This window comes from Carex rostrata, chromosome 9 (genome assembly GCF_964058835.1).
Source record: "Carex rostrata chromosome 9, lpCarRost1.2, whole genome shotgun sequence".
Lineage (NCBI taxonomy): Eukaryota > Viridiplantae > Streptophyta > Magnoliopsida > Poales > Cyperaceae > Carex > Carex rostrata.
The window spans coordinates 13,769,143-13,794,403 of NC_135926.1; the positions used below are offsets into that span (position 1 = coordinate 13,769,143).

The 25,261-nt window shown below is 34.9% G+C and overlaps 4 protein-coding genes and 2 long non-coding RNA genes across 8 annotated transcripts; 2 read left to right on the forward strand and 4 right to left on the reverse strand.

Annotated features, from left to right (window-relative positions):
* The first annotated feature begins 17 nt into the window (after positions 1 to 17).
* LOC144559694 (tudor domain protein (DUF1767)) lies at positions 18 to 4,505 on the forward strand. Of its 2 annotated transcripts, none has more exons than XM_078308796.1 (6): positions 18 to 276; positions 384 to 554; positions 1,250 to 1,490; positions 2,367 to 2,534; positions 2,937 to 3,190; positions 4,273 to 4,505. In XM_078308796.1, the coding sequence occupies exons 1-6, from the start codon at positions 19 to 21 to the stop codon at positions 4,438 to 4,440; spliced, it is 1,260 nt and encodes a 419-aa protein (XP_078164922.1). In that variant the 5' UTR covers position 18; the 3' UTR covers positions 4,441 to 4,505. The 2 variants fall into 2 exon arrangements, with proteins under 2 accessions (XP_078164922.1, XP_078164923.1); XM_078308797.1 differs by having other exon boundaries at positions 2,385 to 2,534; positions 4,273 to 4,455.
* Positions 3,223 to 4,192, reverse strand: LOC144559695 (uncharacterized). The gene is made up of 2 exons (XR_013513208.1): positions 3,650 to 4,192; positions 3,223 to 3,562 (listed from the first exon to the last, which is right to left on the reverse strand). It is a non-coding gene; the product is annotated as an uncharacterized LOC144559695 (long non-coding RNA).
* A 483-nt stretch (positions 4,506 to 4,988) lies between the features above and the next one.
* Positions 4,989 to 6,870, forward strand: LOC144559790 (protein PGR-like). The gene is made up of 5 exons (XM_078308913.1): positions 4,989 to 5,236; positions 5,324 to 5,437; positions 5,516 to 5,738; positions 6,089 to 6,337; positions 6,703 to 6,870. Exons 1-5 carry the CDS (start codon positions 5,070 to 5,072, stop codon positions 6,832 to 6,834), a joined length of 885 nt encoding a protein of 294 aa, XP_078165039.1. The 5' UTR covers positions 4,989 to 5,069; the 3' UTR covers positions 6,835 to 6,870.
* A 563-nt stretch (positions 6,871 to 7,433) lies between these two features.
* LOC144559791 (uncharacterized) lies at positions 7,434 to 8,029 on the reverse strand. The gene is made up of 2 exons (XR_013513247.1): positions 7,891 to 8,029; positions 7,434 to 7,647 (listed from the first exon to the last, which is right to left on the reverse strand). It is a non-coding gene; the product is annotated as an uncharacterized LOC144559791 (long non-coding RNA).
* A 3,128-nt stretch (positions 8,030 to 11,157) lies between these two features.
* On the reverse strand, positions 11,158 to 14,284 carry LOC144559679 (serine/threonine protein phosphatase 2A 57 kDa regulatory subunit B' kappa isoform-like). Its single transcript, XM_078308782.1, has 3 exons — positions 12,781 to 14,284; positions 11,280 to 11,690; positions 11,158 to 11,235 (listed from the first exon to the last, which is right to left on the reverse strand). The coding sequence occupies exons 1-2, from the start codon at positions 13,909 to 13,911 to the stop codon at positions 11,295 to 11,297; spliced, it is 1,527 nt and encodes a 508-aa protein (XP_078164908.1). The 5' UTR covers positions 13,912 to 14,284; the 3' UTR covers positions 11,158 to 11,235; positions 11,280 to 11,294.
* A 4,899-nt stretch (positions 14,285 to 19,183) lies between these two features.
* LOC144559835 (auxin-responsive protein IAA1-like) lies at positions 19,184 to 21,029 on the reverse strand. Of its 2 annotated transcripts, XM_078308982.1 has the most exons (6): positions 20,720 to 21,029; positions 20,662 to 20,686; positions 20,338 to 20,534; positions 20,106 to 20,220; positions 19,548 to 19,609; positions 19,184 to 19,434 (listed from the first exon to the last, which is right to left on the reverse strand). In XM_078308982.1, exons 1-6 carry the CDS (start codon positions 20,931 to 20,933, stop codon positions 19,412 to 19,414), a joined length of 636 nt encoding a protein of 211 aa, XP_078165108.1. In that variant the 5' UTR covers positions 20,934 to 21,029; the 3' UTR covers positions 19,184 to 19,411. The 2 variants fall into 2 exon arrangements, with proteins under 2 accessions (XP_078165108.1, XP_078165106.1); XM_078308980.1 differs by having other exon boundaries at positions 20,662 to 21,028.
* Between the last annotated feature and the right edge of the window lie 4,232 nt (positions 21,030 to 25,261).

A 25,261-nucleotide genomic window follows, 5' to 3' on the forward strand; every position in this document is an offset into this window, starting at 1 on the left:
CAAATGAAGCGAATAGCAATGGCGAGTAGTGCATCTGCATCGTTAGAAGAAGAGAAGATAGTGGAAACCCTAACCACCTCGAGAGGATGGCGATTTCACCACCTACACCACATTCGCTCTCTCATTCTCTCCCACGATCGTCCTCCTACTTCTACTGTGGATTCAATCGAAACTCAGCTCATGGCCATGGATTTGAGAGATTTTGGCGGGAAATCGCTCCCCGACCCATCTTCTCTTAAGAAAATTTCTCATCTCCAAGGTCCCTTAGTATTACAAGTACTGACTGAGGACTTCCACTGATTCTTGTTTCTAATTCAGATTAACAGTGTCAGTGAGGTTGTAGCAATAGTTTAACATTTTAAATCTTTAATCTCACTTGACAGGTTGTATCTACCAGGGATATATACCAGAGTAGCATAGAGGCTTCATTTCAAAATTCTAATCGCCGCCTGCTCCGATTTGTTCTTACTGATGGCTACTCAGAAATCACTGCAATAGAGTACTCTCAAATCCTATCTATTACCCAAGACCAACAGATAGTACCTGGAACCAAGGTCTTATCTTTTTCTCATACTTAAATAGCTGTCTTCGCATAATAACTAAAACCCACTTGTTAGGGTGCTATAATTATTTTTTCATATTGGTTACATCCATTCACAATAGACTTGATAAGCTTTGTAATAACTATATGTGATGCTTAAATTTTAAATCTATAGCATCAATTTTCTTAACAGATGCATGCTTTCGGTAATGGAATTGGTGGTGCAATTAACTCATGTCCTTTGGCTTTGTATGGTACTAGTATGAAGACTAAATTTACTCTGTTGTAAATACTTTTTCATATTTTATCAATACAATTGTTAGCGACTTTTGTCACTAACCATAAAAAATAAAAAATAAAAAAAAATTGTCCCTTGAATAGAAACATTTTTGTCCCTCACTTCACTAAACCTCTCAATTTCCAAAGTGCAAATCACACAAGATTAAGCCAGCAGTTTATATGCTGGGTTCAAAGTTTGTAGGAACTTGCTAAAATTAGATTGCTCATGTTAATTTAATAAAGTTAGTGTAATTAGTCTTTTGCTCCATATTAATTTTGGGGGATTGTTTCATGCAAATATTCCAAAAGATGGTGGGTGTTGATTGTATGAGGGGGGTGTTAAAACATTTCAGTGTATTATTTGCAAATATCTGGCATTGACATACTTTGTTGATTTGCTGATTTGTAAACATCGGTTCTTTTAAATAGGTACGGTTAGAGAATAAAGTCCCTATTCACAGTGGAATTTTATGCCTGGGCCCTAAAACTTTTACCATAATGGGAGGCATAGTAGAAACACTGTTTGAAGAGTGGCAGATGAGTCAGAAATATTCAGGATTGTCTCGCACTGCTGTGAAATTATCTCCAAATGATGATGGGGAGGGCCCACCACCATTTGAGAAATTGCATGCCGAGTCAAACCGTCAGAATAAGATCCCACAATGTCATGGTATTGCATCTTCTTTTTTCTTTTCTCAAAATATGGGAGACTTAGGTCATACTTATATGTTAAATAGAATCCAAGGACAGCAACACAATCTCAGAAATTAAAAAGAAAGGATTCTCTACCATACTAGTTCAGAGCTACCGTAGTTCCCCATTACCCTATACGGCTATACCAGAAGTTATAGAGACCCCTAAACAAAACCTACAATATAAGAGGTATAGAATCAATCAGAGAAAACAAAAAATAGTGTTCATCCTCCTGAGGCTGGTACCGAAACCCGATACCAGCCTGTCCTGATGGCATCATGACTTGTCGAAATTTTACTTTTCATTTGATAAATAACATTTAAGGATAGGCCTAGTAATTTATTTGGGAACATTATAGGTAAGATGTTTGATTTTTTGGGTATTACTAAGACACCCCAGCTTGTGGTGTTATTTATTTGAAGATTTTAGTTTTCTATTCCATTCCAAGCTCTCTTGCTGCTGGTGGTCTTATCTTATTTTAATGTTATTTATTTGCTTTGAACAAATCAAGCTAAAAGAATTTGTTAAAATTAGATGTGGTTAAAACCACACCATTGCTCTTTGCAAATACTTGATTCAAAGAACAATACATGTACAAATCAGAACACTATAAAAATGGAGTCCAGGGGCGTATTTTTTTTAGTCACCTCCAACCTAAGAGAGGTTAAAATTGGTGCTGATGAAGAGAGTTGGGTTTGGGTTCTGGGTCCAAAGCAGTGCCCATTTTTTCCCTTAATTGTGCAGTGTGGGATATGGTGGTTTGGTTCAGCCCCTTTGAATTTCTGGAGAAATAAAAATCTATGTAACCTAATACATGAAGATCGTAGTCAAATTTCCATTTGTGAAATTGCAGATTCTAGTTTTGTGAAAGGTGAAAGCAGTCGTGGGAGGCAAGTAGCTGATGGTAAAAATAATTCTAAAGATGTTGCAATAGACAATATACCAGCCGAGTCAAAAAAGGATCCGCTCACTAGTGGAACTGAAGGAAGGAATAATGATGCAAGCACTAGACCAAAAGAAGGTTTGCATATACAATACTACATACTTGAATTGCTTCTTTAAAAAGGGCAATTTGCCATTATACATTACACTCATGCAAAACAAGATTTAAAGGAAAATAAAAGGGATTCTATATACTTTTTTAAAAGTGTGAAATATTTGCCTAATCTAAAGTTCCCTTTTTGCTTAGAACTTCCAAAATTTTATTTACTTCCCCACTTGTTGTGTCCCTGCATTCCTCTTTCATCCTTCAATGACTGGGTCTTCTAGTGTATTGTGGACCTTTAGAAAAAAAACATAGGGTAAAGTTAGTTTTGAGGTTTTCTAGACTTGGGTGTTTTTCATGAACTTGTTAAAAAATGATAAACTCAATCCAGACATAATGGAATTCTGATTAACTTGTAAGTATTGTTGAATTTTTCAGCAATTGAAGTGGTCCCTGTACAAAACCAGGCTGCAGCACAGAAATTGTTACAGAAAATGCAAGAACCAATAAATGAAGGCCGATATGGGAGGGGTGGTAGGCATAGAGGCAGAGGCAGAGAGAGAGAGGAAGAGCATCCAGTTTTCACACTAGAAGAGTGGGAGAAAAGAAATTCCAGAAATGCCCCTGATACAAGCCGTGATGAGGAAATGGCAAGGATTTTACAACAGCAGATGGATTTAGAAGACAACGAGGTCTATATTCTATTTTTTTTTTCTTATAAATAAAACTATGCTACATTGCTACCTGTAATATGGGTTTTGATTATCTTTACCAGCTATTTACCATATAATTAATAATTAATATGGAATTATGACCATGGTTCTGAAAATCGGAAATGGAATTGATAAGTTAATAATGGAATCGGAATCGTCCGAGTCAACTCGGAAACTTGCATTTTTTGAAAAAAACTTGTTTAGTACTTGCGAAATAAAAATAAATTGTAAAATAACTACATTTTTACCTCACAGTGTAAGACAATAATGTCTCTTCTTTGGACTGTTTTGCAAATATGTCAAACCAAAATCCCAAAGTCCCACATCATCTTTCTGCCCTCACCGCTCAGCCTTTCTCTACCCCCATCTCCACCATATCTCTTTCCCCCACCCTGTCTCCGCCTGGGAAGAGGGAGAGTTTGAAGACTGCACTCAGACTCCCTTCTGCAAGCGATCTTGCACACGAGCTACTCACTCAGTCCCCTCTCTTTCGGTCTCCTTCCTCTCTAGTAGTGAATAGTTGGGAATAATTGGTCCAACCCGGAGCAAAACTCGGTTGAACCAGCTGAGTCAAATCAATTCAACCGAGTTTTGACGCAAAAATCATCAGCCGTGTAAATTGGATATAAATTGGATCACCCCCGATTGATTCCAGTCCAACTCGGCCATAGTCAACTCGGAATTGGACAATTTTCAGAACCATGATTTCCACCTTTATTACTGTTTCCAATCCTTTTGGTTGTTTCCACTTTTTTCTGTGAGGGGGTTTTATGCGGGGTCTGATAGTTAGCTTCAAGAGTTGAGTTTCATTCAACCAAAGTAAACAAAAAAGAGAAGAAAAATCAATACTGGTTTAAAAAATATGTTGATGTGTTGAGGACAAGTACTGGTATGTTCAAGTACAGCAGCTGGTGTTATAGTAGTTTACAACTCGAATAATGAAATGGTTTATTTCCTACTGGTATGCATTATATACCAGTTGGTGGCACCATGGCAACAAAAAATTTGAATAACTTAGAAAAAAATATAATATTTTGAATGTGGAAATATTTGATATACAGGAAATTGGAGCTGGGAGTTCGGAGGCAGAAGAACTAAGAAATAGTATGTTCAGTTTCAGTGGAGGTGGGGAGAGCTCTGAAGGGAAAGAAGATTTCAGAGGAAGGGGTAGAGGGAGAGGGAGAGGGAGGGGTCGGGGTAGAGGTGGAGGTAGAGGCAGGAGATTTTGATATATATATTTTTTTCCTCTCTTGTGAAAATTTGGGTTTGTAATGGGATCGTTTGCTTGTTAAGGTTGTAATGCAGTAAGTAGAAATAATAGGTTTTTTTTTTTTTTTTTTTTTTTTTTTTAATGTTTTTATGTTTTTATGTTTTAGTTCATTTCCCGGTTTAAATATGAGAAACAATGTAATAGTGATTAATTGAACCATCAACCAAGGAAGGCCCACATTTTTCTTATTTAAAAAAATATGAAATGATCTATTATTGCATTGTTTTTAAACATTGAATTTGAAGGTCACCCAATGGCCAATAATTATTTATAAAATTTTCCCTAATAATAATAATGTCAGGAGCATCGTGCCAGGCTGCTACCGAGGCGAGAACAAGAGGGAGCTGAGCTGGATGGCTGGCTCCTCTAACGTAACAAATCAAACCTCTATTATAATTTTTATTTATAATCCCATGATCCAACTCACTACACCATTTGCTACAAAGAGGAGAGGAGAGGAGAGGAGAGGTTCAGACTTCAATTGAAGAGGGCTGTGCCTGTGAGCATGAACTACCTACAGTCAGCGCTCTCTCGTCTCTTCGCAACCAAACCAAGTAAACAAATTCCCTTCCCTTCCATTTTTTTTTTATGGGGATCTTCTTCTTCTGGATGGATAGTTTTCAGATCCGTTTCTTCGTCTCCGTCGTCATCTCCGTTCTAATTGCCATCACATCGGTAAAGCGCAAATCCGTCGATTTCTCAGCTGTTTTCGTCGGTATACCAGTTTTTATCGCGCATATGATCGCCGGATACAGGTTGCTTTTTCTTACTTACTTTTTTTTTTTCTTGCTTTTATTTGAATTTCTAGTGGTTGAGTGTGATTTGTTTATGTATAATGTAAGGTTTGCCATTCTGGTGCTAGTGTTTTTCTTTACCTCATCCAAGGTTACTAGAGTAGGAGAGGAGAAGAAGAGGAGCATAGAAGCTGACTTCAAGAAAGGTGGACAGCGCAACTGGTATGGATTACTTTTCTGCAAATTTAATGCATAATTACTTTACTTGTACAGAATTTAATGCATATATAGATCTGTCAGGAAACAAGTATTAGCAAATAGTGGCATTGCAACAGTTTTAGCGATAACTATTGCATCTATTACTGGAGGAGAAGATAGGTGTTTAGATGCAACCAATTCAAAACTAATAACTGGGCTTATAGGAGGTATAGTCGGTCATTATGCATGCTCTAATGGGGACACTTGGTCATCAGAATTGGGGATCCTTAGCAATTCCCACCCCCGCCTTATCACCACATTCAAGGTACGCATTTATTTATTGTTCTAGCTAGCTAGACAACCTTAATGTATTATATATGTATACCTTTGCAAACCAACACATAACTTGAGTTGTGTGCCTTACAAAACTTAATCATTCCATATCTCACGTAAAACATACAAAACAATCATCATAATGGGGCATTTTGGTAACCTTTTCAAGAAATATAAATAAATTATTGGGGTATATTTTATTTTTCTAATTTACCATGTCATATTATGGAGTTTTTCTGGGGTGGCTTCAAACAGTCTAATGGAAAATTTTGCAACTATGCAATATTAAATTGCTGGCACTCTGAAGTTAGGCTTTAAACATCTCTACTGTTGCTTGAGCAGAAAGTTAAAAAGGGTACAAATGGAGGAGTTACAATAAGTGGACTTGCCGCAGCTGTAGCTGCGGGGTGTGCAATTGGACTTGCATTTGTTGGTGTTGGATTTGTTACAACCAACTGTGAAGCCCGTGTAGCTCGAAGGCAGATGCTGATGATACCATTAGCTACTTTTTCAGGGTTGTTTGGTAGCCTTATTGATTCATTTTTGGGTGCAACTCTTCAGTATAGTGGCTACTGCAGTATGCACAAAAAGGTACCGTTCATACTGCTACTGGTACCTAGACCATGCATTAGTGTCAAAACTTGTATGCTACTAGCATATAAAAGTTTTTATGTGTAGCTGGTATAATGTGATAGGAACCAAATTCTAAGTGTCAAAACTTTTCCTGTTTCCGTAGTATTAACTACTCTACTGGTACTGTACTGCATCTGGTGGTTCTGTACCAGACTACCAGGCTTGCTAGGTATTGAACAAAGCTACATTGGACCTTTATTAAGTGCAGAGCTAAAAAGAAAACATACAAACAAAGTATGAGAAGAACTGATTGGCGCCAGTGATATGCTACTGTAAAGAACTGATTGACCTTTACATTGTGTTGATTTTTTTTTTCACTGAAGGTTGTTGGAAAATCTGGCCCCATGGTGGTAAAAATTTCAGGAAGAGAGATTCTAGATAATAATGGTGTCAATGTGGTGTCGATACTGTTAACAACAATACTTACAGGGGTCTTGTGTACCTATATATTCTGAGGTATCAGGATACTGTTAACAACAATACTTATCAGGATAGGTTTGTCCTATACAGGGGTCTTGTGTACCTATATATTCTGAGGTATCAGGATAGGTTTGTCCTATAGAGTAACTTTTATTTTATTTTCCTTGGTTACATTAGGTATAGATTTCTGCGCTAGTTGTTCAATTAATTTTATTGACTTCACCTCGTAACAGTTATACACTCTTTTTTTTTCTACACAGAAGTAGGTTTGATTTAAGGGAGAGAGGTTATCCTGTTTAGCAGAGATGTTAGACGGTTATAGATTGATATTCTTAATTTTAAATGGAGTCAATTTTCAGTTATACAAAAGCAATGCAATCAATTTGAAAATGAATCAATGTAGCTTATAAAATATTTGAAACATTCGAGTTGTATTTTGATTTGGCAGTTGGTAGATCTGAAAATTTTGTCAAACATAAGTTGTGTCTGTTTCTTTTTTTCTCCTTGAATTTGTTATCTTATCTATGAAAACAAATTAGCTGTATGATATGTTTAATTCTTATTGATTTACTCTCAGGGAAAGAGAAGTGATGAATGATAGAGGCATAAATATTTCATCCAAGTACACACAGAGAATCCACAAAATATATATATTTCACATGAATACCGCATACAACACAAGCTTGCAAAAGAAATGCAAACCACATGAATATTATATTATACACCCTTATTCAAATTGTTTAAATACAAATTTAATTTATCATACAATTTAACAGCAGCAGCAAAGGCACTCGAGGCAACACTCGCACGTCTCAAAGCAGCAGAAGCAGCAGCAAAGTGCAAAAAGACTACATATATATATATATATAGATTGGAAAAATAAGAAAGGATACCAATAAAAATGGGCAGGCTTTTTGATGGTGTGAATAGTAGCTAGTGAGTTGTTTTGCAGCACTTGCAATGGATCGGAGGTCTCTAACTAATAAGCTAAGCTAAGCTAAGCATGCAAAAATATATAATTTAAGGAGAGAGAGAGAGAGAAATAAGAAATTAATAAGCAGTTAATTAAGGTGGGTGAGGTTAGCACTTACCAGGCATAGAGGCAGCCCCTCTCTTCGTGCCTCCTTTGGACGTGCTCCAAGTAACCCATGTCCTGTCCACTTGGTGGATTAGGATACATCTCTTCTCGATCTTCTCTTCTCTTCTCTTCTCAATTAGACTTAGACAGGAAGACCTTAAATAAACAAAATCAGAACCAGATCAGTAATGAATTAATTAAACAGATATGGATATGGATATGGATATGGATATGGATATGGATATGGATATGGATATGCATAGCATAATAATGCATATGGTACGCCAAAGAAATGCTTTCAGTTGACCGGTGTTTTTATTTTATTTTATTTTATTTTATTTTATTTTATTTTATTATATATACTTCCAGTCTTTGTACACCTACACACTGACAATGATCGATGAGGTCCATGAGGATGTTGATGTTATCCAAAGGTGTATGTGGTCAAGGTTCAGGATCGATGTTTCTTAGTCCCACCAATGCTAGGCTAGCTAAGCTAGACCAACAAGTCCATAAGATTCATCTCACTTGTTTTACCTATTACCCAATCAATTCAATGAATGTTTACAGGCAGGACATGTCCATTCTTTTCTCTAAATGGAGGGGAGTAAGAATAACCGGCAGTTAAGTTGTCATTCATGAGGCCGATTAATTATATTAATAATTAATGCTTCAACTAAAAACCATCTGCGGTCACAAAGTCCAATGCGTATCCTCTGCATTAACTCAAAAAGGAATCTTTTCAAATCTCAACCATCTGATTTTAAACGGAGTCAATCCGGCCCCTGCCCCTGCTTATGATATAGGACACCCTTTAATATTAGTGCGGATCTAATCTGCACAAATCTTAAAATAGATCAAATGGTCAAGATTCATTAACTCAAAAGATTCCCTTTTGAGTTAATGCAGAGGATACGAATTCCACAAAGTCATGGTACTACACAAATCATATCCACATAAAAAAATATTACCTTTTTTTTTCTTTTTTCTTTTTTGAGTGAGACTGGTGAATATTACGGCTTGACTCAGTAGTATAAATTTTTACCCAAAATAATAGAATTTAAGTGACAAGTCGGGTTTGAATATGGTTTGGTGACTTCAGCAGTCTTGCCAACTTGCACCACATTGGCTCAATATACAGGGCCGGTCCTTAAGACTTCGGGGTCCGGGGCGGAAGAAATTTTTGGACCATTTATATATACCTGTGTTGTAAAAAATGGGCCTAACGGCCTATTATATGCCTGTTTAATTGTTAATGGCTGTCAAACAGTTATGAAAACACTTATCGAAGGTCTATTAGTGAATTTTTCCGATTAATTGGCCGATTATTCTCGATTATTCCCAATTATTTCGTTTATTCTCGTTTGATCGTCTGTTTTTTTTTTCCGTTTATTCCCATTTATTTTTGTTTATTCTAGTGATTATTTATTTTTACATTGTTTTTTTTTTCTGTAACTGTGTGATAATAAGTTTCATAAACATGTATTGCAATTTTATTTGTGCTTGGCTATGCATTCAATTTTTTTATATATGTTTTTTCTTCTTACTTATTTTTAATTAATTGATTAATTCCTCTATTATATATATACCATATATTTTTTTTACTTATTGATGTAATTTTTTCAATTAGTACATCATGTTCATATATTAAATTAAGTTGTTATTACAAACTAACTTTAGTGATTTTATGCTGGAATGTTTCATGTTTTTCAAATAATATATTGTTAGTGTTTGAAAGTGCTTAATTCTCGAATTTATTTTTTAATTAAATAAATGTGTTACTTACACATGTAAAGTGCGTGTGTATTGTTAAGCGTAGTTTCATGTTATAATAATAGAGCTAAGTTAAATTAAGTTTATTTGATAAGTTTGATGAGTTAAATATATTTTTTTAATAAATTATGAATATATACACATAATATTAATGAAAATACAAAATTGTTCGCATAATTCTAATTAATCGGCCGCATACTGATTAATTGCTTGACAGTATCCCGTTCGTTCGACAAGCGCATATTGTTATTTACAATACTTGATATACACAAGTTTTTATTGATATGTAAATAGATCATACCTATTTATAGAAAAGTTTGAACCCTTTGAATATTTAAAGTTTGAGCTCTAATATTTTATTTATTTTTAATATATACAAATTATTATTTTTTAATATATGCAAAATATTTTTATTTCTTTTGGGGTCTCATAAATCTTGGGGCCCGGGGCGGTCGCCCTGGCTGCCCAGCACCACGGCCGGCCCTGTCAATATATAGACTATTATTATAGACCTATAATAGCTAATAGAAATAAAAAAAAAGAAAAAAAAGAATGGGAAACGAGATAATTGAGAACCTGGTTCTCTCAAACTGAACCGCTTGAATAATTTAAGATGATTGAGTGGGATGAGCTGAGCATGAGAAAAAAAGAGTTGTTCATCAATCCCATTTTGGGGACCAAAAATTATTTCATCGAATCATCTTACTAGAACTCCGAATCCATAATTAATTAAATAGATAAGATTGAGAAGCTTTATTAGTAGTATTATTATTATTATTATTATTATTATTATTATTATTATTATTATTAATTAAATAGATAAGATTGAGGAAGTCACGGTGACGGCAATCTGATGTATTTGATCCGCATGGCATGATTGATGACTAGTTATGCTTCTGATCTTATTCGGCAGGACCAACAGCAACGGCACCATTAACAACTTCAAAAAGGACTATGCCACTATGGTAATGGTCTAATGGTCATGGTATGGTGGAATAACATGCGTTGCGTTTCTTTAATTAGAAATAAAGCAAATATCATTATAACCACACCACCACCATGCACACAATTTCTATCAGTACACACTGTGACTGTACTGCTAAACTCGACAGTTTAAAAGCATCCATTTTTACAAACCCGTTTCATTAAGAATTTAGCTATTTTCCACAGAAAAACAGAACAAAAGAGTGGAAAATAAAGCTAAGCACACAAAACCTAGTCGGCCTTGGATGTTGGATAACAAAACTGCGACCTATTTTTACAGAAACCACATAACAAACCCACATCTACACATCATTTTCATTTCTTGAGGCCGAATCAAGTCATAATCTGCCAAGTGACAAAAAAAAACAATAACAGAAATATTACTCTCCACCTTAAATCAACTGTGCCAAATCTCAGTCTTCTCCATGCTTTCCAAATTCATCATGGGAAAATCTGAATACTTTTTTGACAACCTCCCTACCTCCAACACAGAAACACAGACAGAATAAAAGGAAAAAAAAAAATCACAACCAATATTAGGGCAAAATCACCAGCGGCGCATCTACAATCATGTTTCGCATGAGGTAACAACCCTCCCCCCCTCCCACCCGACACACACACACACCCGCAAAAGCCATCCCACACAACAAAACAGCATCCCTAAGCCACAAGAGGGGCTGCAGGAGTCACTGGTGGCAGGACCACAAAACCCAACTCAGGACCTATCCCTGGAGAAAAGGCACTGCTGCGAGTGCTGGTACCATCAACAGTGCAATTCTCTAACCTCTCCCAAATGAGCCTTCGTCTCTCCTCAGTTGCGGCTTTCTTCTCCTCTTCCTCTATAAAGCTGCTTTCACAAGCCAATAGCAGATTCTCGTCCATCTCAAAGAACATCTTGCGTACATTCATGGTGACGTTTAGCACTGACCGGTTCCAGTGCCACCTAGCATTCCTCTCGAGTGCTGGATAGATCAATGGCAGAATCACCTGCCGGTTTTGCGAGATCATGTTCACTAAGTGGTCATTATTTGATAGAAATAATGCCCTCTCGGCTACCTGTCAAATGGAGGTAAAACTCAGAAATTGTCTAAATGTAAATTATGGTTGCAACTCGCAAGTAAAATGGGAGTTAGGATCCACAAGGACAGGGCTTATTTCAACTCAAGAGGAGGAATATAGATATAATCACTAGTCTTATTATCTAATTTTTATAGGCATCTGGCCATCTATATGTTCAGCTCCACACTATTTACCATATTTTGAATATAAAATACAAAGGCAACTTTCTCATATGAACTTGCAAGCATGGAAATTGGAGACATTCAATATCAGGGTACAAATGGACATATCCGAATGGGCCATGCAAAAGTGCATTCTTTTTATTGTTTGATGTGTATGGTACTTTGTGATGTGAACGGTATGCTAGAATATACAATTTAGACCTGATACAAAATTATTGGATACAGTATTCTCATATTTTGAAATAAAAATCCAACCCTCTTTATGGGAATATGTGACCATTTGGTAGACTTGTAAGACACGTATAGTGAACCGCTACATCTAAAAGACTGCTAGTGAAATATATAAACATCAGTATATCATTGTTTATATACACCACAATACCTAAGTCTCAATTTCATGTACACAATACCTATTCATTTAAAACTACAAAAAGGGGTGGGATATATATTGTCTTTTACGTATTTTGCATATAGTAAGCTTTTACTTTGGAAAAGTCAGATTATGCTAATTTTTTATGTAGCCTACTCCTAACTATTGATATTATCCTGTCTAAATTAAACAACAATCAAACAAAAAAATATTTAGACATTTATCGAGCTGTCAAAGTTCATTTAGTTAATATCATAGTCTGAGTCGAATAGTAAACACAACCACTGCCGTAGATATAGTAAACACCCAAAATTAGGAGGTCGAAAATTTGCAAAAGGTAAAAGAACCCCTCAGATAAGGCCCCTGTAGTATCTTCAAAGATCTCGTCCTGCGTTATTTTGTTTACTATAATACCCTCTTTCGGTCTGATACACATCTACCTGACTTCACTAGAATTTCTCCACTGCTTCAGAAAAAAATTGGTTTGACATTTTTTCTATCTTAATCAAACCAGTATATTTAAAACAAAATGTACCTGAAAATGAGAGCTATTGAGACATTGCGCAAGCCGCCTGAACAACGGCACCATGCACTTCTGAAACTCGGCCATTTCAGTCGATTCCAAAACCTCCTCCAATTCTCCCAAAAACATCATCTCCTTCTGGCTATTCGTCACTGGCCAATACTTCAACAACCCCCTTATTACCGTGCTTGCCAATTTCGGCTCCTTCTCAATAAATTGCATCACGCAATATGTCAGTTGCGGCAGGTATGTTCCCACCACCTTTGGCTTGTGCAGTGGTATCAGCGCCTTCCAGAGAAAAACCTTGTGCTCTTCCTTCAATGGTTTTGCAAACCCACTTATCACACTGCCGAAGACCTCTAGGAGCTCTGCTATGCCGTTGTGCCGTTCAGTTTCAAACACGAACCGGTAAAATATGTTGCTTACTTCTTTTCTTATGAATGGCCGGTGTGACATGAATTTTCCATAGATTCGATGTAGGATTGTTTTTAGGCAATCCCTCTCTCTTGGATCCTCTGAGTCGAATAGGTCAAGTAGTTTTGACACAAACGAGTTGTCCATGTATTTTCTTGCGATTTTTGCATCGACTAGTGAAGAGGTTACAAACTTCAGTAGCAAGTCGTACACGACTTGGAGGTGGAACCATGATGGGTCAAATACCGGGTCATCTTCTTCCATCTCGGCACCACCAGTAGGGCCTGGTTTGGATCGGATTTTCGGGGGGAAAACCCGAAACAAATTTATGGAGAACATTCTACAAAGTGCGATGATCATGGGCTCGGTTAATTGTTCGTTGCATGAGGTTAACAACTCAACTACTTCAATGAGAGCTTGCCTTTTAAATTCTTTATCCTCTGAATAATCCTTGGCTCGGTCTGAGAAATCACATGTTATGCAGCAGAGATCTAATTTTTTGAGGAATAGTTGTTGGGATTCCATGATTTGGGTGTAGTTTGAAGTTGATTCGGTGTCGGTTGGGAGAACACTAGAAGGGGAGATGACCTTTGAATTTGATTTGTCAGATTTATCTAAACATATGGCATTGGCATTGGCATTGTTGTTGTTGTTGGGTGAAGAATTTGATCCAACAGAGATGGACTTGGATGATTTCCAAGCCAATTTGACAAGAATGTGCTTCCACATGTCGATTTGGTTGAGCAAAAATAACAAATTTCATACATACATCTATCTAAAATGAATACAAAAGAGGCGTATTCTATTCTACCTTCGTCTTTTGTACCTCGAATGTGAGAATCAACAATACATGACTGAAGAAGCAAGCGAGAAGCAAATGTGGGTCGGATCTGTGCAGATGGCTGAAATTTGATCACACTTAGTCCCTAGCGGGAGGGAGGGAGGGAGGGAGGGAAGGAGGGAGGTGGAAGCCGAAGCCGAAGGAATGGAGATGGAAAGGGGAATGGTGAGAAAGATAGATAGATCTAACTATCTAAGGAAAGGAAAGGAAATGAGAGATTTGATTTGCGCGATTGGATTGGATGGGACTGCTCTTGCTCTAGGGGGAGAGAGAGAGAGAGAGAGAGAGAATGCCTTTTTGTTCGAGTCGATCGAGTCCGTTTCGTTTCATCGGAGACAAGTCGGAGGTAACACAATATTTCTTTTTATATCACGACCGTCCGATCAGAATTCGAGCCAATCCAGACTGAGGTAGATTGTGATCGACGGTTCGAATCTAAAGAGAAATATTCTGTTATCTTGGTCCAATCCAATATCCATCCGTAACAGTACGACTACAAGTGGAATCCAGTGCTAAGCTAAGGCTAAGGTCAGTTTGAGGGGAGAGCTTCAATTAATCATCTCCAGTTCTTTTCACTGGAGGTGTTTCCGACCGCATCCTCTCCTCTCTCCTCTGAATTCAATTCAATGTGGTTGTGGTTGTCAATAAAAATAAAAACAAACAAAAATTCCACATTCCACATATTCCACATATTACATCTTAATTACCATAAATAATATATGTCAGAAAACAACATCAATAAACAAATCACCAGAACAGAACATACCTTAAGAGCGTGTTCGGATGTCACGGGATTACGGAATGGGAATAGGAATGGGAATGAGAATTCACTTTTGAAAAAGTGGGAACCCACAGGTACGAAATGCACGGGATTAATTATGGGAATATGAGAAAAATGAGTGTTCGTTTGTATCATGGGATTAATTGTGGGAAATCTTTATTTGTTTTAAATATGTATATTTATTTAATTGTTTTAGTTTAGTTATAAATATTTTTTTATTTAATTATTGTTTTTGAATAGTATATAATCCAATAATATATTGTAAATTTAATATTTTAATGGGTTGTAAATTGTAACATTTGGTAAACATAATTTGTTTTAAAATTATATTAATAAAATTAAATAAAATTGATTAAATAATAGTATAAAAAAGATGAACCATTTCTAATAAAAATTTCTACTAGAATGGTAGAAATAAAATAAGAAAATATTTATAAATACATTAAAAAAAATAAGAAAACAACAATTAAAAATATTTACAAAAAATAAACATTTAAAAACAAACAAACAAGCATTTAAAATATATAATTACAAAAATTAGAAAAAAAAACAAACACTAATTAAAAATTGTTTCTACTTATCTTTTATAAAAAAAATTAAAAAATGTTTTTGAGAGTAAGAAATTATGCCTAATAATCGTACAGGTAATTTGAACTCATATGTTTTAAATAGTTCATTTCAAATACAATGGTTCTGAACGCATATGAGCTTGCTATCCTCATATATATGTTTAAATATTTGATATTATACAATTTTCTTGATCAATAAAATTATCAATAATAAAATTAAATAAATAGATTAAATAATTACAAAACATTACTTATTAATTATTATTTTATAAATACAAATATTTTATTATTAAATGAGAAGTATTTAATAATAAGAAGATGCACTCCCTTTGTATTTTTCATTATGAATAAACTCAAAGCATGATATATATATATTCAGTTACAACTAAATAACAATTAAAGAGAGATTAAAGTAGCAGCTCAAGTGTTTGGGAAAAAAAAAATGAAGTTGGACTAGATAAATTTATTCCCACCATTTTAGCTTAGATATTCCCAACAAATGAAAAACAGATGGGAATATTTTGGGAAAATTCCAGCCATCCGAACGGTGTTATAGGATTATAATCCAACTCAGCCCCAAACCCACTTGTTCCCATAAAAAAACTGACGTCCGAACACGTCCTAAATGTCAGTGTCAAACGCTAGCTGTTTTTTGTTAGATATGTGTTCTAAAAGTTATCTTATGTTGATCACTTTTATATGTTATGTTTATGAATTGGATGCTACATGCATTTTGTTCCATGAAATTTGTGTTTATCTATAGAAGTGTTCAAGAAGATGCTCCTGGTCTTGAACCATAGAACTCTATATGATAACAAACATAAATCTCTAAAATGTTCACAAACTTGGTTATTAGCATGGAACACTAATATACCATGATAAGTTTGTCATGTTGATTAAAGTACATTGTAGTTCTATAAATGTTGATAAAGGCTTGTCGTTTAATAACATGAGTATATGAAATGTTTCATATATTGAACAGACCTAACGAATGAAAATATTATATGGGTTATGTTAGTGTCATTAATATTTTCATTGTGTCTCAGAATTCTAAGATATGGGATGTATTTCTTTTTCACATGAGAAGTATATAATGTAATTAGTATTAAAAACCACTTATCATAAGTGGTGATAAAAATATTAGTTCCTTGTATATAGCTTGTGCGGGAGAAAGTTATATGTCAATAGTATCATTGTCCCTCATTTATAATGAGTGATGATATTTTATGGGCCCATTGGTAAAGTAGAATTATAATGCATGCAATATAACTGAAGTGCAGTTATATATTTATAATTTACTTAAGAGACCAGGAAACAAATATAATACAAAGATGACACAGTCTGACTTTGTATATTATTCATAATATCATGTGACAAGGAATGGACACAAGTAATGTTATTCGTAACGTTACTTTAAATGATCATGTATTGTAAAAAGGATACTTTACATCTATGTTATTTGGGTAACTATAATGTATAGCTAGAATACCGCTTATAGTTTATGGTAATAAAATGTTTTATGTCATTGTCAACATAACACAGATCCTCCATATAGGTCACACCAACTGAACGAGAAACAAGAATGATATTTTATTTATATGATGTATATTGTTTCATATGACATAAAATAATATATATGTGATAAATAAATATCACGACTGCTTAGAACGAAGATAAATTTATGAGAAGTGTGCATGTATATTATTTGGTATAATATGGTGCATATTATATAGTATAATATACATGACACATAATTAATAATGTGCAAAACATTGTTATAACATAAGTTTATTAAAACCCAAAATGAATATGAGTTGAGGCTGGTACTGTAGCAGCGGCTAGGGTTGTCTCTTTTAATAAAAAGAATTATACTAGGAAGGTTACACAATGAAAACCCTAGTATATTTGTATATAAGGAGAGGTAGAGAAGATATTCAAGAAGGAAAAAGTAAGAAAGAAATTTTCTGAAAATTTATTTCCTTCTCTTCCCCTCCCTCCTAGCCGTCATCCCTCTTCCTCTCATATTATTGATTTCTCTAATGAAGAATTAGTAGAAGAACAAGAAGGGTTATTAACTATGTTCTAAGCTTAGATTAGATTAAGATCTCTAGCAAGATCTTTCTAATCCTTGTTTAGTTCAAGGTGAACACTAGGAGGCCATTTCGACAAACGAAGGTATCCAAGAGACCTAGAAGAGAATTCAATTTCTCTCTATTTACCAAATTGACATTTGGTAGAGGTATATCTAAATCACTTTTAGTAGATAAATTTGTGATGAATGAATGAGTAGATATCCATTTACATACATTTGAATTGCTTTAATATAATTAGCATAATAAAGTAGATCCGTAGATGCTTGTAAGAGGGTCAAAATTTTTGAATTTATTGTCTTGCCGCATCATGAAATCCTTCACTTTTTACTTTTTATAACAATAGAGTACGTATTTCTTTCTCCAAGTTGTGTGTTTTTTTTTTTTTTTTAAATAAATAATTTTCAATGCTCGCTATCGTTTAATTGTTGAACTATTAATTAAGTTGCTTGATTTATGAAAAGTAGTTTAGTTTGTGTATGAATTAGCACTTTCACGGGAATTAATTAATGTTTTACTTTTCCTTAATTTATTGTATTAAGGCTTTTATGTGTGTTGCGTCTAACCCATTTCTCTATTATTTATTTTATACTTCATCATTTACATAATATAAAACAAAACCATATCATCTATCAATTTTAATATGAAAACTGACCTAATGAACAACATCAAATATAATACAAACATGACACGACATATGACCAAATATAAATATACGTAATGAAACAACATAAAATTTACAATTTATCAAACAGCAATTAAGATTTTAGACAATAAATTTAGTTTTTTACACAGTACTGTTACAATATTATTTCCTTATTTTACATTTTTGTTCACATTTCTTCTTTTTTTCCTCCTCATGATTTTTGTCTTATTTAATCAAAAGTATAGTTTAAAAAAAAAATAGAAATTGAGATTGAGATTTTCTATAAATATGCAGTAGTCTAGTTGGTATTCAAGGTTCAAGTGAGGACGAAGACACAATTTTATTGTTTTTACTAAAAATAAAATAAATTGATAATAAACTGTTGGAAACAAAAACCGAACTAAAAATAATTTTTGTTTTATTTTAATATATGTTATGGATAAAATTTTGGGAACTATTTGATAAGGCTGGCTGATTATAGAGCAAACAAGGATATTTTCTATCTAATATAATTCTAAAGCAAGCTAGAAAGAATAAAAGCATGCATGGTCGCCGCAAAAGAAGCAATATCATAAAGTCATAATATATACATCATGGTGCCTTACAATGTGTAATAAAAACCATGATTCTCTCTTATTATTATTAACTTTAATATTGGATTTGGATTTAGCCCCATCTAAATCCAAAGATATTCCATTATTTACCCATTAGATGATTATTTTAATTAAAAAAATGTAATTGTAATTGATAATATAAAATGTGAGTCTTATTCCTCATTACCAGCCCATGCCCATGCCCATGCCCATCTCTTTCTTCTTTCTCAGTTTTTATGGGCCGTACCTGTTTTCCTACCTAGTACCTACTGCTCCAAGTCCAATTTGTTTCAAGAGAAAAAACAAAACAAAACCAAAAAAAATCAAGCCAACTTCACTCGGTCTCGGTCACCCAAAAAATAAAATCTTTACCTTTTTCCTTTTTTTCTGTCTCATCTTATTTCCACACAGACAGTATAAAGTATAACATATTGTAGCTGAGCAGACTCCTCCTATATATATATATATATATATATATATATATATGTATATATTCATATAATAAATTGATTAGCTAACATAAACTCACTAATAGACCAACCTTGTCATAAAATTTTAAACAGCCAAACTTGAGATTCCATAAAACATAGACAAAAAACTGTACACGGTTTAATATCATGATGAACCCAAGCAACTGACCCTTCTCTTCTTTTCTTCTCCAAAGTATATATATGATATGTTTCCTTCTAAGAGATATGAGTTTACCAACTTATCCTTGAGATGCTCTTGGTGCTGTACAACAACCAAAATATTAAACTTATTCAATATATATATATATATATATTTTTTTTTTTGTGTTGCTCTTTTTAGTTCATAGAGTAAATAGTAAAGTAATAACTATGTACCTAAGTTAATAGCCTCAGAGCTCTTCATGAGACGTAAACGCTTGCATGCATCAACAAACATTCTACAAAAGGAAAGGAAAAGAAAAATAAGAATGTTTACAGCAAAATAATTACATATTTTGTAATGTATCTGTGTTGGGCATTATACAGATGAACTATAACAGCCATAACAACCCAGTCTGCGTAGTACCTATATTGGCTATATACGGTTTATAGGAGTTTGACCATCTTTACAATTTGTATCAACAGCATAACATGTTATCTAACTAAGAAACTAAACAAGGAAACTAAATTAAAATTGAATAAACATAAACCAAACTAGAGATTGTGAACACAATTTTGTGTCCCAAGTACCAAGCAAAGTTGCAGCCTATGTAGACCAAATAAACTATAGATTGTAAACACTTACAGGGACAACTACTAGGTATAATTTTAATTTGCATGTAATAACTAACTGGCATGGTAATTGGTAAGAGAAGAAAACCAAAAACCAAAAACCAAAAACCAAAATTGGAGTGAATTGGAGATAATTTAGAAGAATAAAAGAAAGATGCATACTTCCAAGGGACATCTCCAACCAGCATCCAGTCACCATCTTTATCTTCATAAGTGGGTACATACTCAGTCCCGTGGATCGGATCCACCAGCTTTCTCTCCTCATTTGGATAATTACCTGATGGAAGCAACAAATTCAAATGGGTGGTATTAATTAAATTGATAAACTTACTAAATTGTGGTGAAAATGAATATTAATTAATTAGTTTTGAGTAGAGATGAAAAGAGTACAGACGAATTGTGAAGCAAGAGAACATGTCCTGGAGTGCAGAGAGGAGTTGTTGATATCCACTGTAAGCCTCCAAATCAACCTTCCTCAAATAAGGAGCACCATCAACTGCCACTTTTACAAGCTTGTTCTTGTTTGACCTCATTTTTAGTACTTCATTTCTACGATAATTTCTAACTGGCGGCCATCCCACCACCCGAGCCCTGCACCACCCACACCCACCATTTACAAATTCAATTCAATTCAATTCAATTCAATTCAATTCTTAGTCTAATTAACCCACCCAAACTTAATTAAAAAATAAAAAATAAATAAATACTCAATACTCACTTGGGAGGTGGAGCTTTAGCTGAACCTGATTCTCGACCTGAACCAGCAGCCGCGTTACTATCACTATCAGTATCAGGCGACTCGTCAGACTCATCTCCAGAAGCGCCGATTCTCGAGGTCAGATCAACGGTCTTGGAGAAGCCACGTTTCCTGTCCAACTCAGCTCCACCGGCGCGGCCACCACCAGGCAGTCCCAGCGTCAGCGCCGTCTCCTCATAGTCCAACCCCGATGCATCAGACTCCGTCGAGCTCCGCTCCGTCTCTACTGACATCTCTCTCTCTCTCTCTTTCTCTCTAGGTTTGAGGTTTGAGGTTTGGTTGAGATTTGCTTATTAGCCTAGCTAGCCTAATTTGTTGGTTTTGTTAGAGAGAGAGAAAGAGAGAGAGGAGAAAGAGAAGGTCGCTTTCGATTCCTTGCAGATGCGGTCACCCGTGGTCGGGTGGGTCGGTGTTTGTTCGACTTTCAACCACTCAGGTTACGACACGTGTAAGCTATAATAATTAAGCTGCACTACTGATGGTTATTGGTTGCACCTGGTTCAGTAAGTTGTGAAGGAATTCAATAATATGAAAAGAAAAAGAAGGGGAACCGTGAACCAGGCGTAATTAGTGGATTCCCACTCGTGTCCTTTACTTTAGCGATGGGTCCCAGTGTCGGTTGGAGCCGCTACATTTGGCCCTTTCTTGGGTGATTCCTTCAAATTAGTTGGACCGTCAGATGAACGAGCAACGGCGATGAGTTGAGTTGAGACCTATTCTTTGTTGGAGTAGTCAAATAGACGTTTCTATAATATATATATATATATATATATAATAAGAAAAGAAAAAGGGCATGTGACGGTTTTGGTCTGTCGGGCACTTGTCTCCTCCTTCCTCCAATCCTGGAATTACCAATCTACCCTTGCTCTCGGGCGAGAGATGTTGACGCACTCCGAACGTCACGCCACACATTCACATCCTCTCCAATACGGCAATACCTACCTGATAAGGGAATCTTTTACAATTACTAGATCTGAACCGTTCTTTTTAACTTGGCACCAATCGCAAAGCACAAACATACTGCCTCCCTCCTATTGCGATCCGAATCCCAAATCCTCTGCAATGCAACACCGGAGAGGATACGGATTCCACGAACAAACCGTAACAGACTAACAGTGAAATAAATAGATAATAGTAGACTAGTAGTTGGGCATTCAGCACATGGCATCTTTACGCTTTTTCTGCTTTTGAACCGTTTCCGCTTATTCGGCCCGTGAAGGAAATAATAAATGGCCTTTACTGAGAGCGAAAGCTAATCAAATCCTCGTCTCCGTCTCCTCCCTCCATCTAAGCAATATATTGTTTAATTCTAAATTTGTTGCTCCGTTGCAAATCAAACTTTGGTGATTGAATAATGAATTTACGAGGAAAGGTTGTATTCTCATTACTCATTACTATAATAATAACATAAGGCACATTGAACTAACAACTAACATATGGCAATGGCAATGGCAATGGCAATGGTGGCATACATCTTTTGACTAAACTAATAATGATTCAAATGTAAAAAACCATAAATAATGTGATTTTACCTATTCTAACACCGCGTATGAATGAGGAACAGTGGAACAAATACAACGATGAAGAAATATCTAACTTTATTTGGTCGGGAATATTTAGCGCACCGCTCAAATTAATGGATCTTATCAGTTATGCTCTTATTAATTTTCAATGACTTACTAATTAAATTAAGATGTACTATGAACAAAAAGAAAATAATTCTGCAACCAACCAAAATAAATAAATAAATTGATACGTTCTATCTTAGGAGAGATTAAGTTGCAATGTGTCTAAGCACATTCTAACTCGAGAGATATTAGTTTGTGCGAACTAGGTGTGTATTTATTATGTGTCCGAATGAAACTAAGTACAGATCCGATTGGTACGTAACTCTATTCTCTATGTAAAGTGTATTGCTGAATTCGTGGTCCCCCAGCTCAATGAACTTGGGAGTATTTATAAGCCTATTGATGAGTATTTTGGAAATAGGGAATTGTGATTATTTTATACTCTTTATGCCTTTAAATTTATTAACCTCAACACTCAAAGAAATGTTAGTTGCAAGCGCACAACTTACCCTTGTAGTATCTAGGTGTCGAACCACAGAAAGTATAGTAAATACTTAGCTTAGACTTTGTCAAATAAATTTCATAAAATAAAAGAAAGTAAAGTGCAAATAAAGTAAATTGAGGGGTTTATTCTAATAGTCCTAAGTTTGAGTTCAATACTCAAAAGAAAGGAGATTTAAACAATAGATGAAAATAAAACAAAGAAAAGAAAGATTGATTTGCTTTCAAGTTTAGGAGATCTAGGGATATTCGGTTTACAATCCCTTGATAATTTCATCTATTCGGTATTTGTTTAAGTTCACGTATGATTTGATGAGGTTTCTAACCTAATATGTCATTAAGGGTCACTTTTGTGAATTAATAATGTGCCTAAGTAATTCGGACTTCACGGTTAGGTCCTTCACTCTAGCTACCTAGACCATAGGCTCTTGTTATTCTCTCATCTCCTCAAATATTGGTACTTCATAATTAAGTCCATCATACCAATATCTAATTCGATTTGAGATGTCCTAATTAGGGTTTGACTTCACGGTTAGGTCCTTCACCAAGTCCCTAACCTTAATTTCTGTAGTTCCGGCTTAGATTACAAATTTGTTAGATCCTAATCTAAACCTAGGGTATTTGCATTCATAATTTGGTACTATCCTATTGATCCTAGTCAATTTTGGTTCTTTCGAATCCAAAACGGGTTAACTACAATTCAAACACTAATTATGTAATTAACACAAATGATAATTCACATAAATTAACAATCAAATCCCATAAAATAATCATAACAAAAACAAATATCCAAATAAAATAGAATTAAACAAGTTCATGCATTGACCTAGACCCCTAGAGAGAGATCTACTCTCTTTTGGAGAGATCTATTACAAAGATTGGCAAATAAGAAGAAATAGAATAAAGAAATGATTACACTATTTATCAAATTAAAAATCTCAATCTTGCCGAAATCTTGAGAATATATTCTCCTTCTCCTTCCTAGAAAAGCCTCTGGAACTCTAGAAATTGCTGCAGATTTATCGCTGTATTTTATGGAAATAGACATGCACCAAGGGAGAGAGAGAGATGAGAGTTGTGTCTTGAATGAGAATGAATCCCCCTTTTATAGCCAAGGGCTATGCCCAATTAAGAGGCTAGGAAGTGGAGTTAGTGGATGCTATATTTGGATTGTTTTCCAGGATTGCCTTGTCCACATTTGGCTGTCAAAACACGTCCTTGGTGCGCTAAAAATAGAAACTGTGTTGAAAACATGTAATTTTGGCTGTCTGTGGGTTCAGTGCGCCCGTATTGATGGTGAGTGCGGATGGATCACCCGCACTGGATCCAACTTTCCTTATTTAACTTTCTGTAATTTCTGCGCAAATAACCTTAGTGCGTCCGCACTGGATGATTTTCTATGTTGTTCCGAAGTTCCTGAAATCGGCTAAGTCTTGAGTGCGGATGGATGGCCCGCACTAGAAGATGAGTGCGAACGCATTACGCTCGGACTTTTTCTTTTGAGGTGTTGCGATGCAGGAAATTTGGCTAAATGCTGAGTGCGTCCGCACTGGTGGTGAGTGTGTCTGCACTGGGAGTCTTTTTTTTCATTTTTCATCTTTTTCCTGCATTTTAAAGAGAAACAACCGCAGTAACTTGATTATAGGTGTATTCTATTCACTTTATATTCAAAATACATGATATTTGGTATTGTTTTATGATAAAAATTAGATCGAATGTATATATAATTTATGCTTATCACTTACTCGTATCGTGCCCGTGCATTTCAATAGAGACATATTATAAGATTGAATAAAATATAAAGAAAGATTGAATAGAATATAAAAAGACATTTTTATTTGAAATTCACATAGAATTAAGAAAAAATATATTTAAATGAAAATAAAAAAAAAATATTTTTTTTCTTCCTTCATTGATTTTCAAATCAATTCAGGTGCAATTGGGTTGAACAAGAAAAACAAATTTCATCAAGTAATCCAGTGCAGACATGTAATTGTACATCCCAAAAACACAAAATTGTCACCATTCTAGGTGCGTCTGTTAGAATTGGTAACTGGCATTCTATTTCTGGTACACCATACTTGACCTTCTTCTCTTTTCAATCTTTTTTTTTTAGAGTAAAGCCCGTAGGCGCTGATAAGAGTCCTTGTCTCCTCCAGATACATGAGGTCCAATTGAAACAAATGGATGGTCCAGATTAATTTTATTCAAGCCAAACTCAATCCAGTGGCTGTTGAGGCTGTAGGGGGTCTGCTTTAAGATTCGTGCCAAGTGAATGAACGGTCCAGATTCACCACTTGCACCTCGGATACCTGAGGTGATACGGATTCCCAAAACAAAGTAGTAGTGTCCTGAAACATAATTTCTACCCTATTGGAATTTCAAAAACAGAAATAAAAATAGAATTTAAAAAACAGAAATAAAAAAACAGAAATTAAAAAACAGAATTTAAAAAACAGAATTAAAAACATAATATAATCTAACATTTTCAA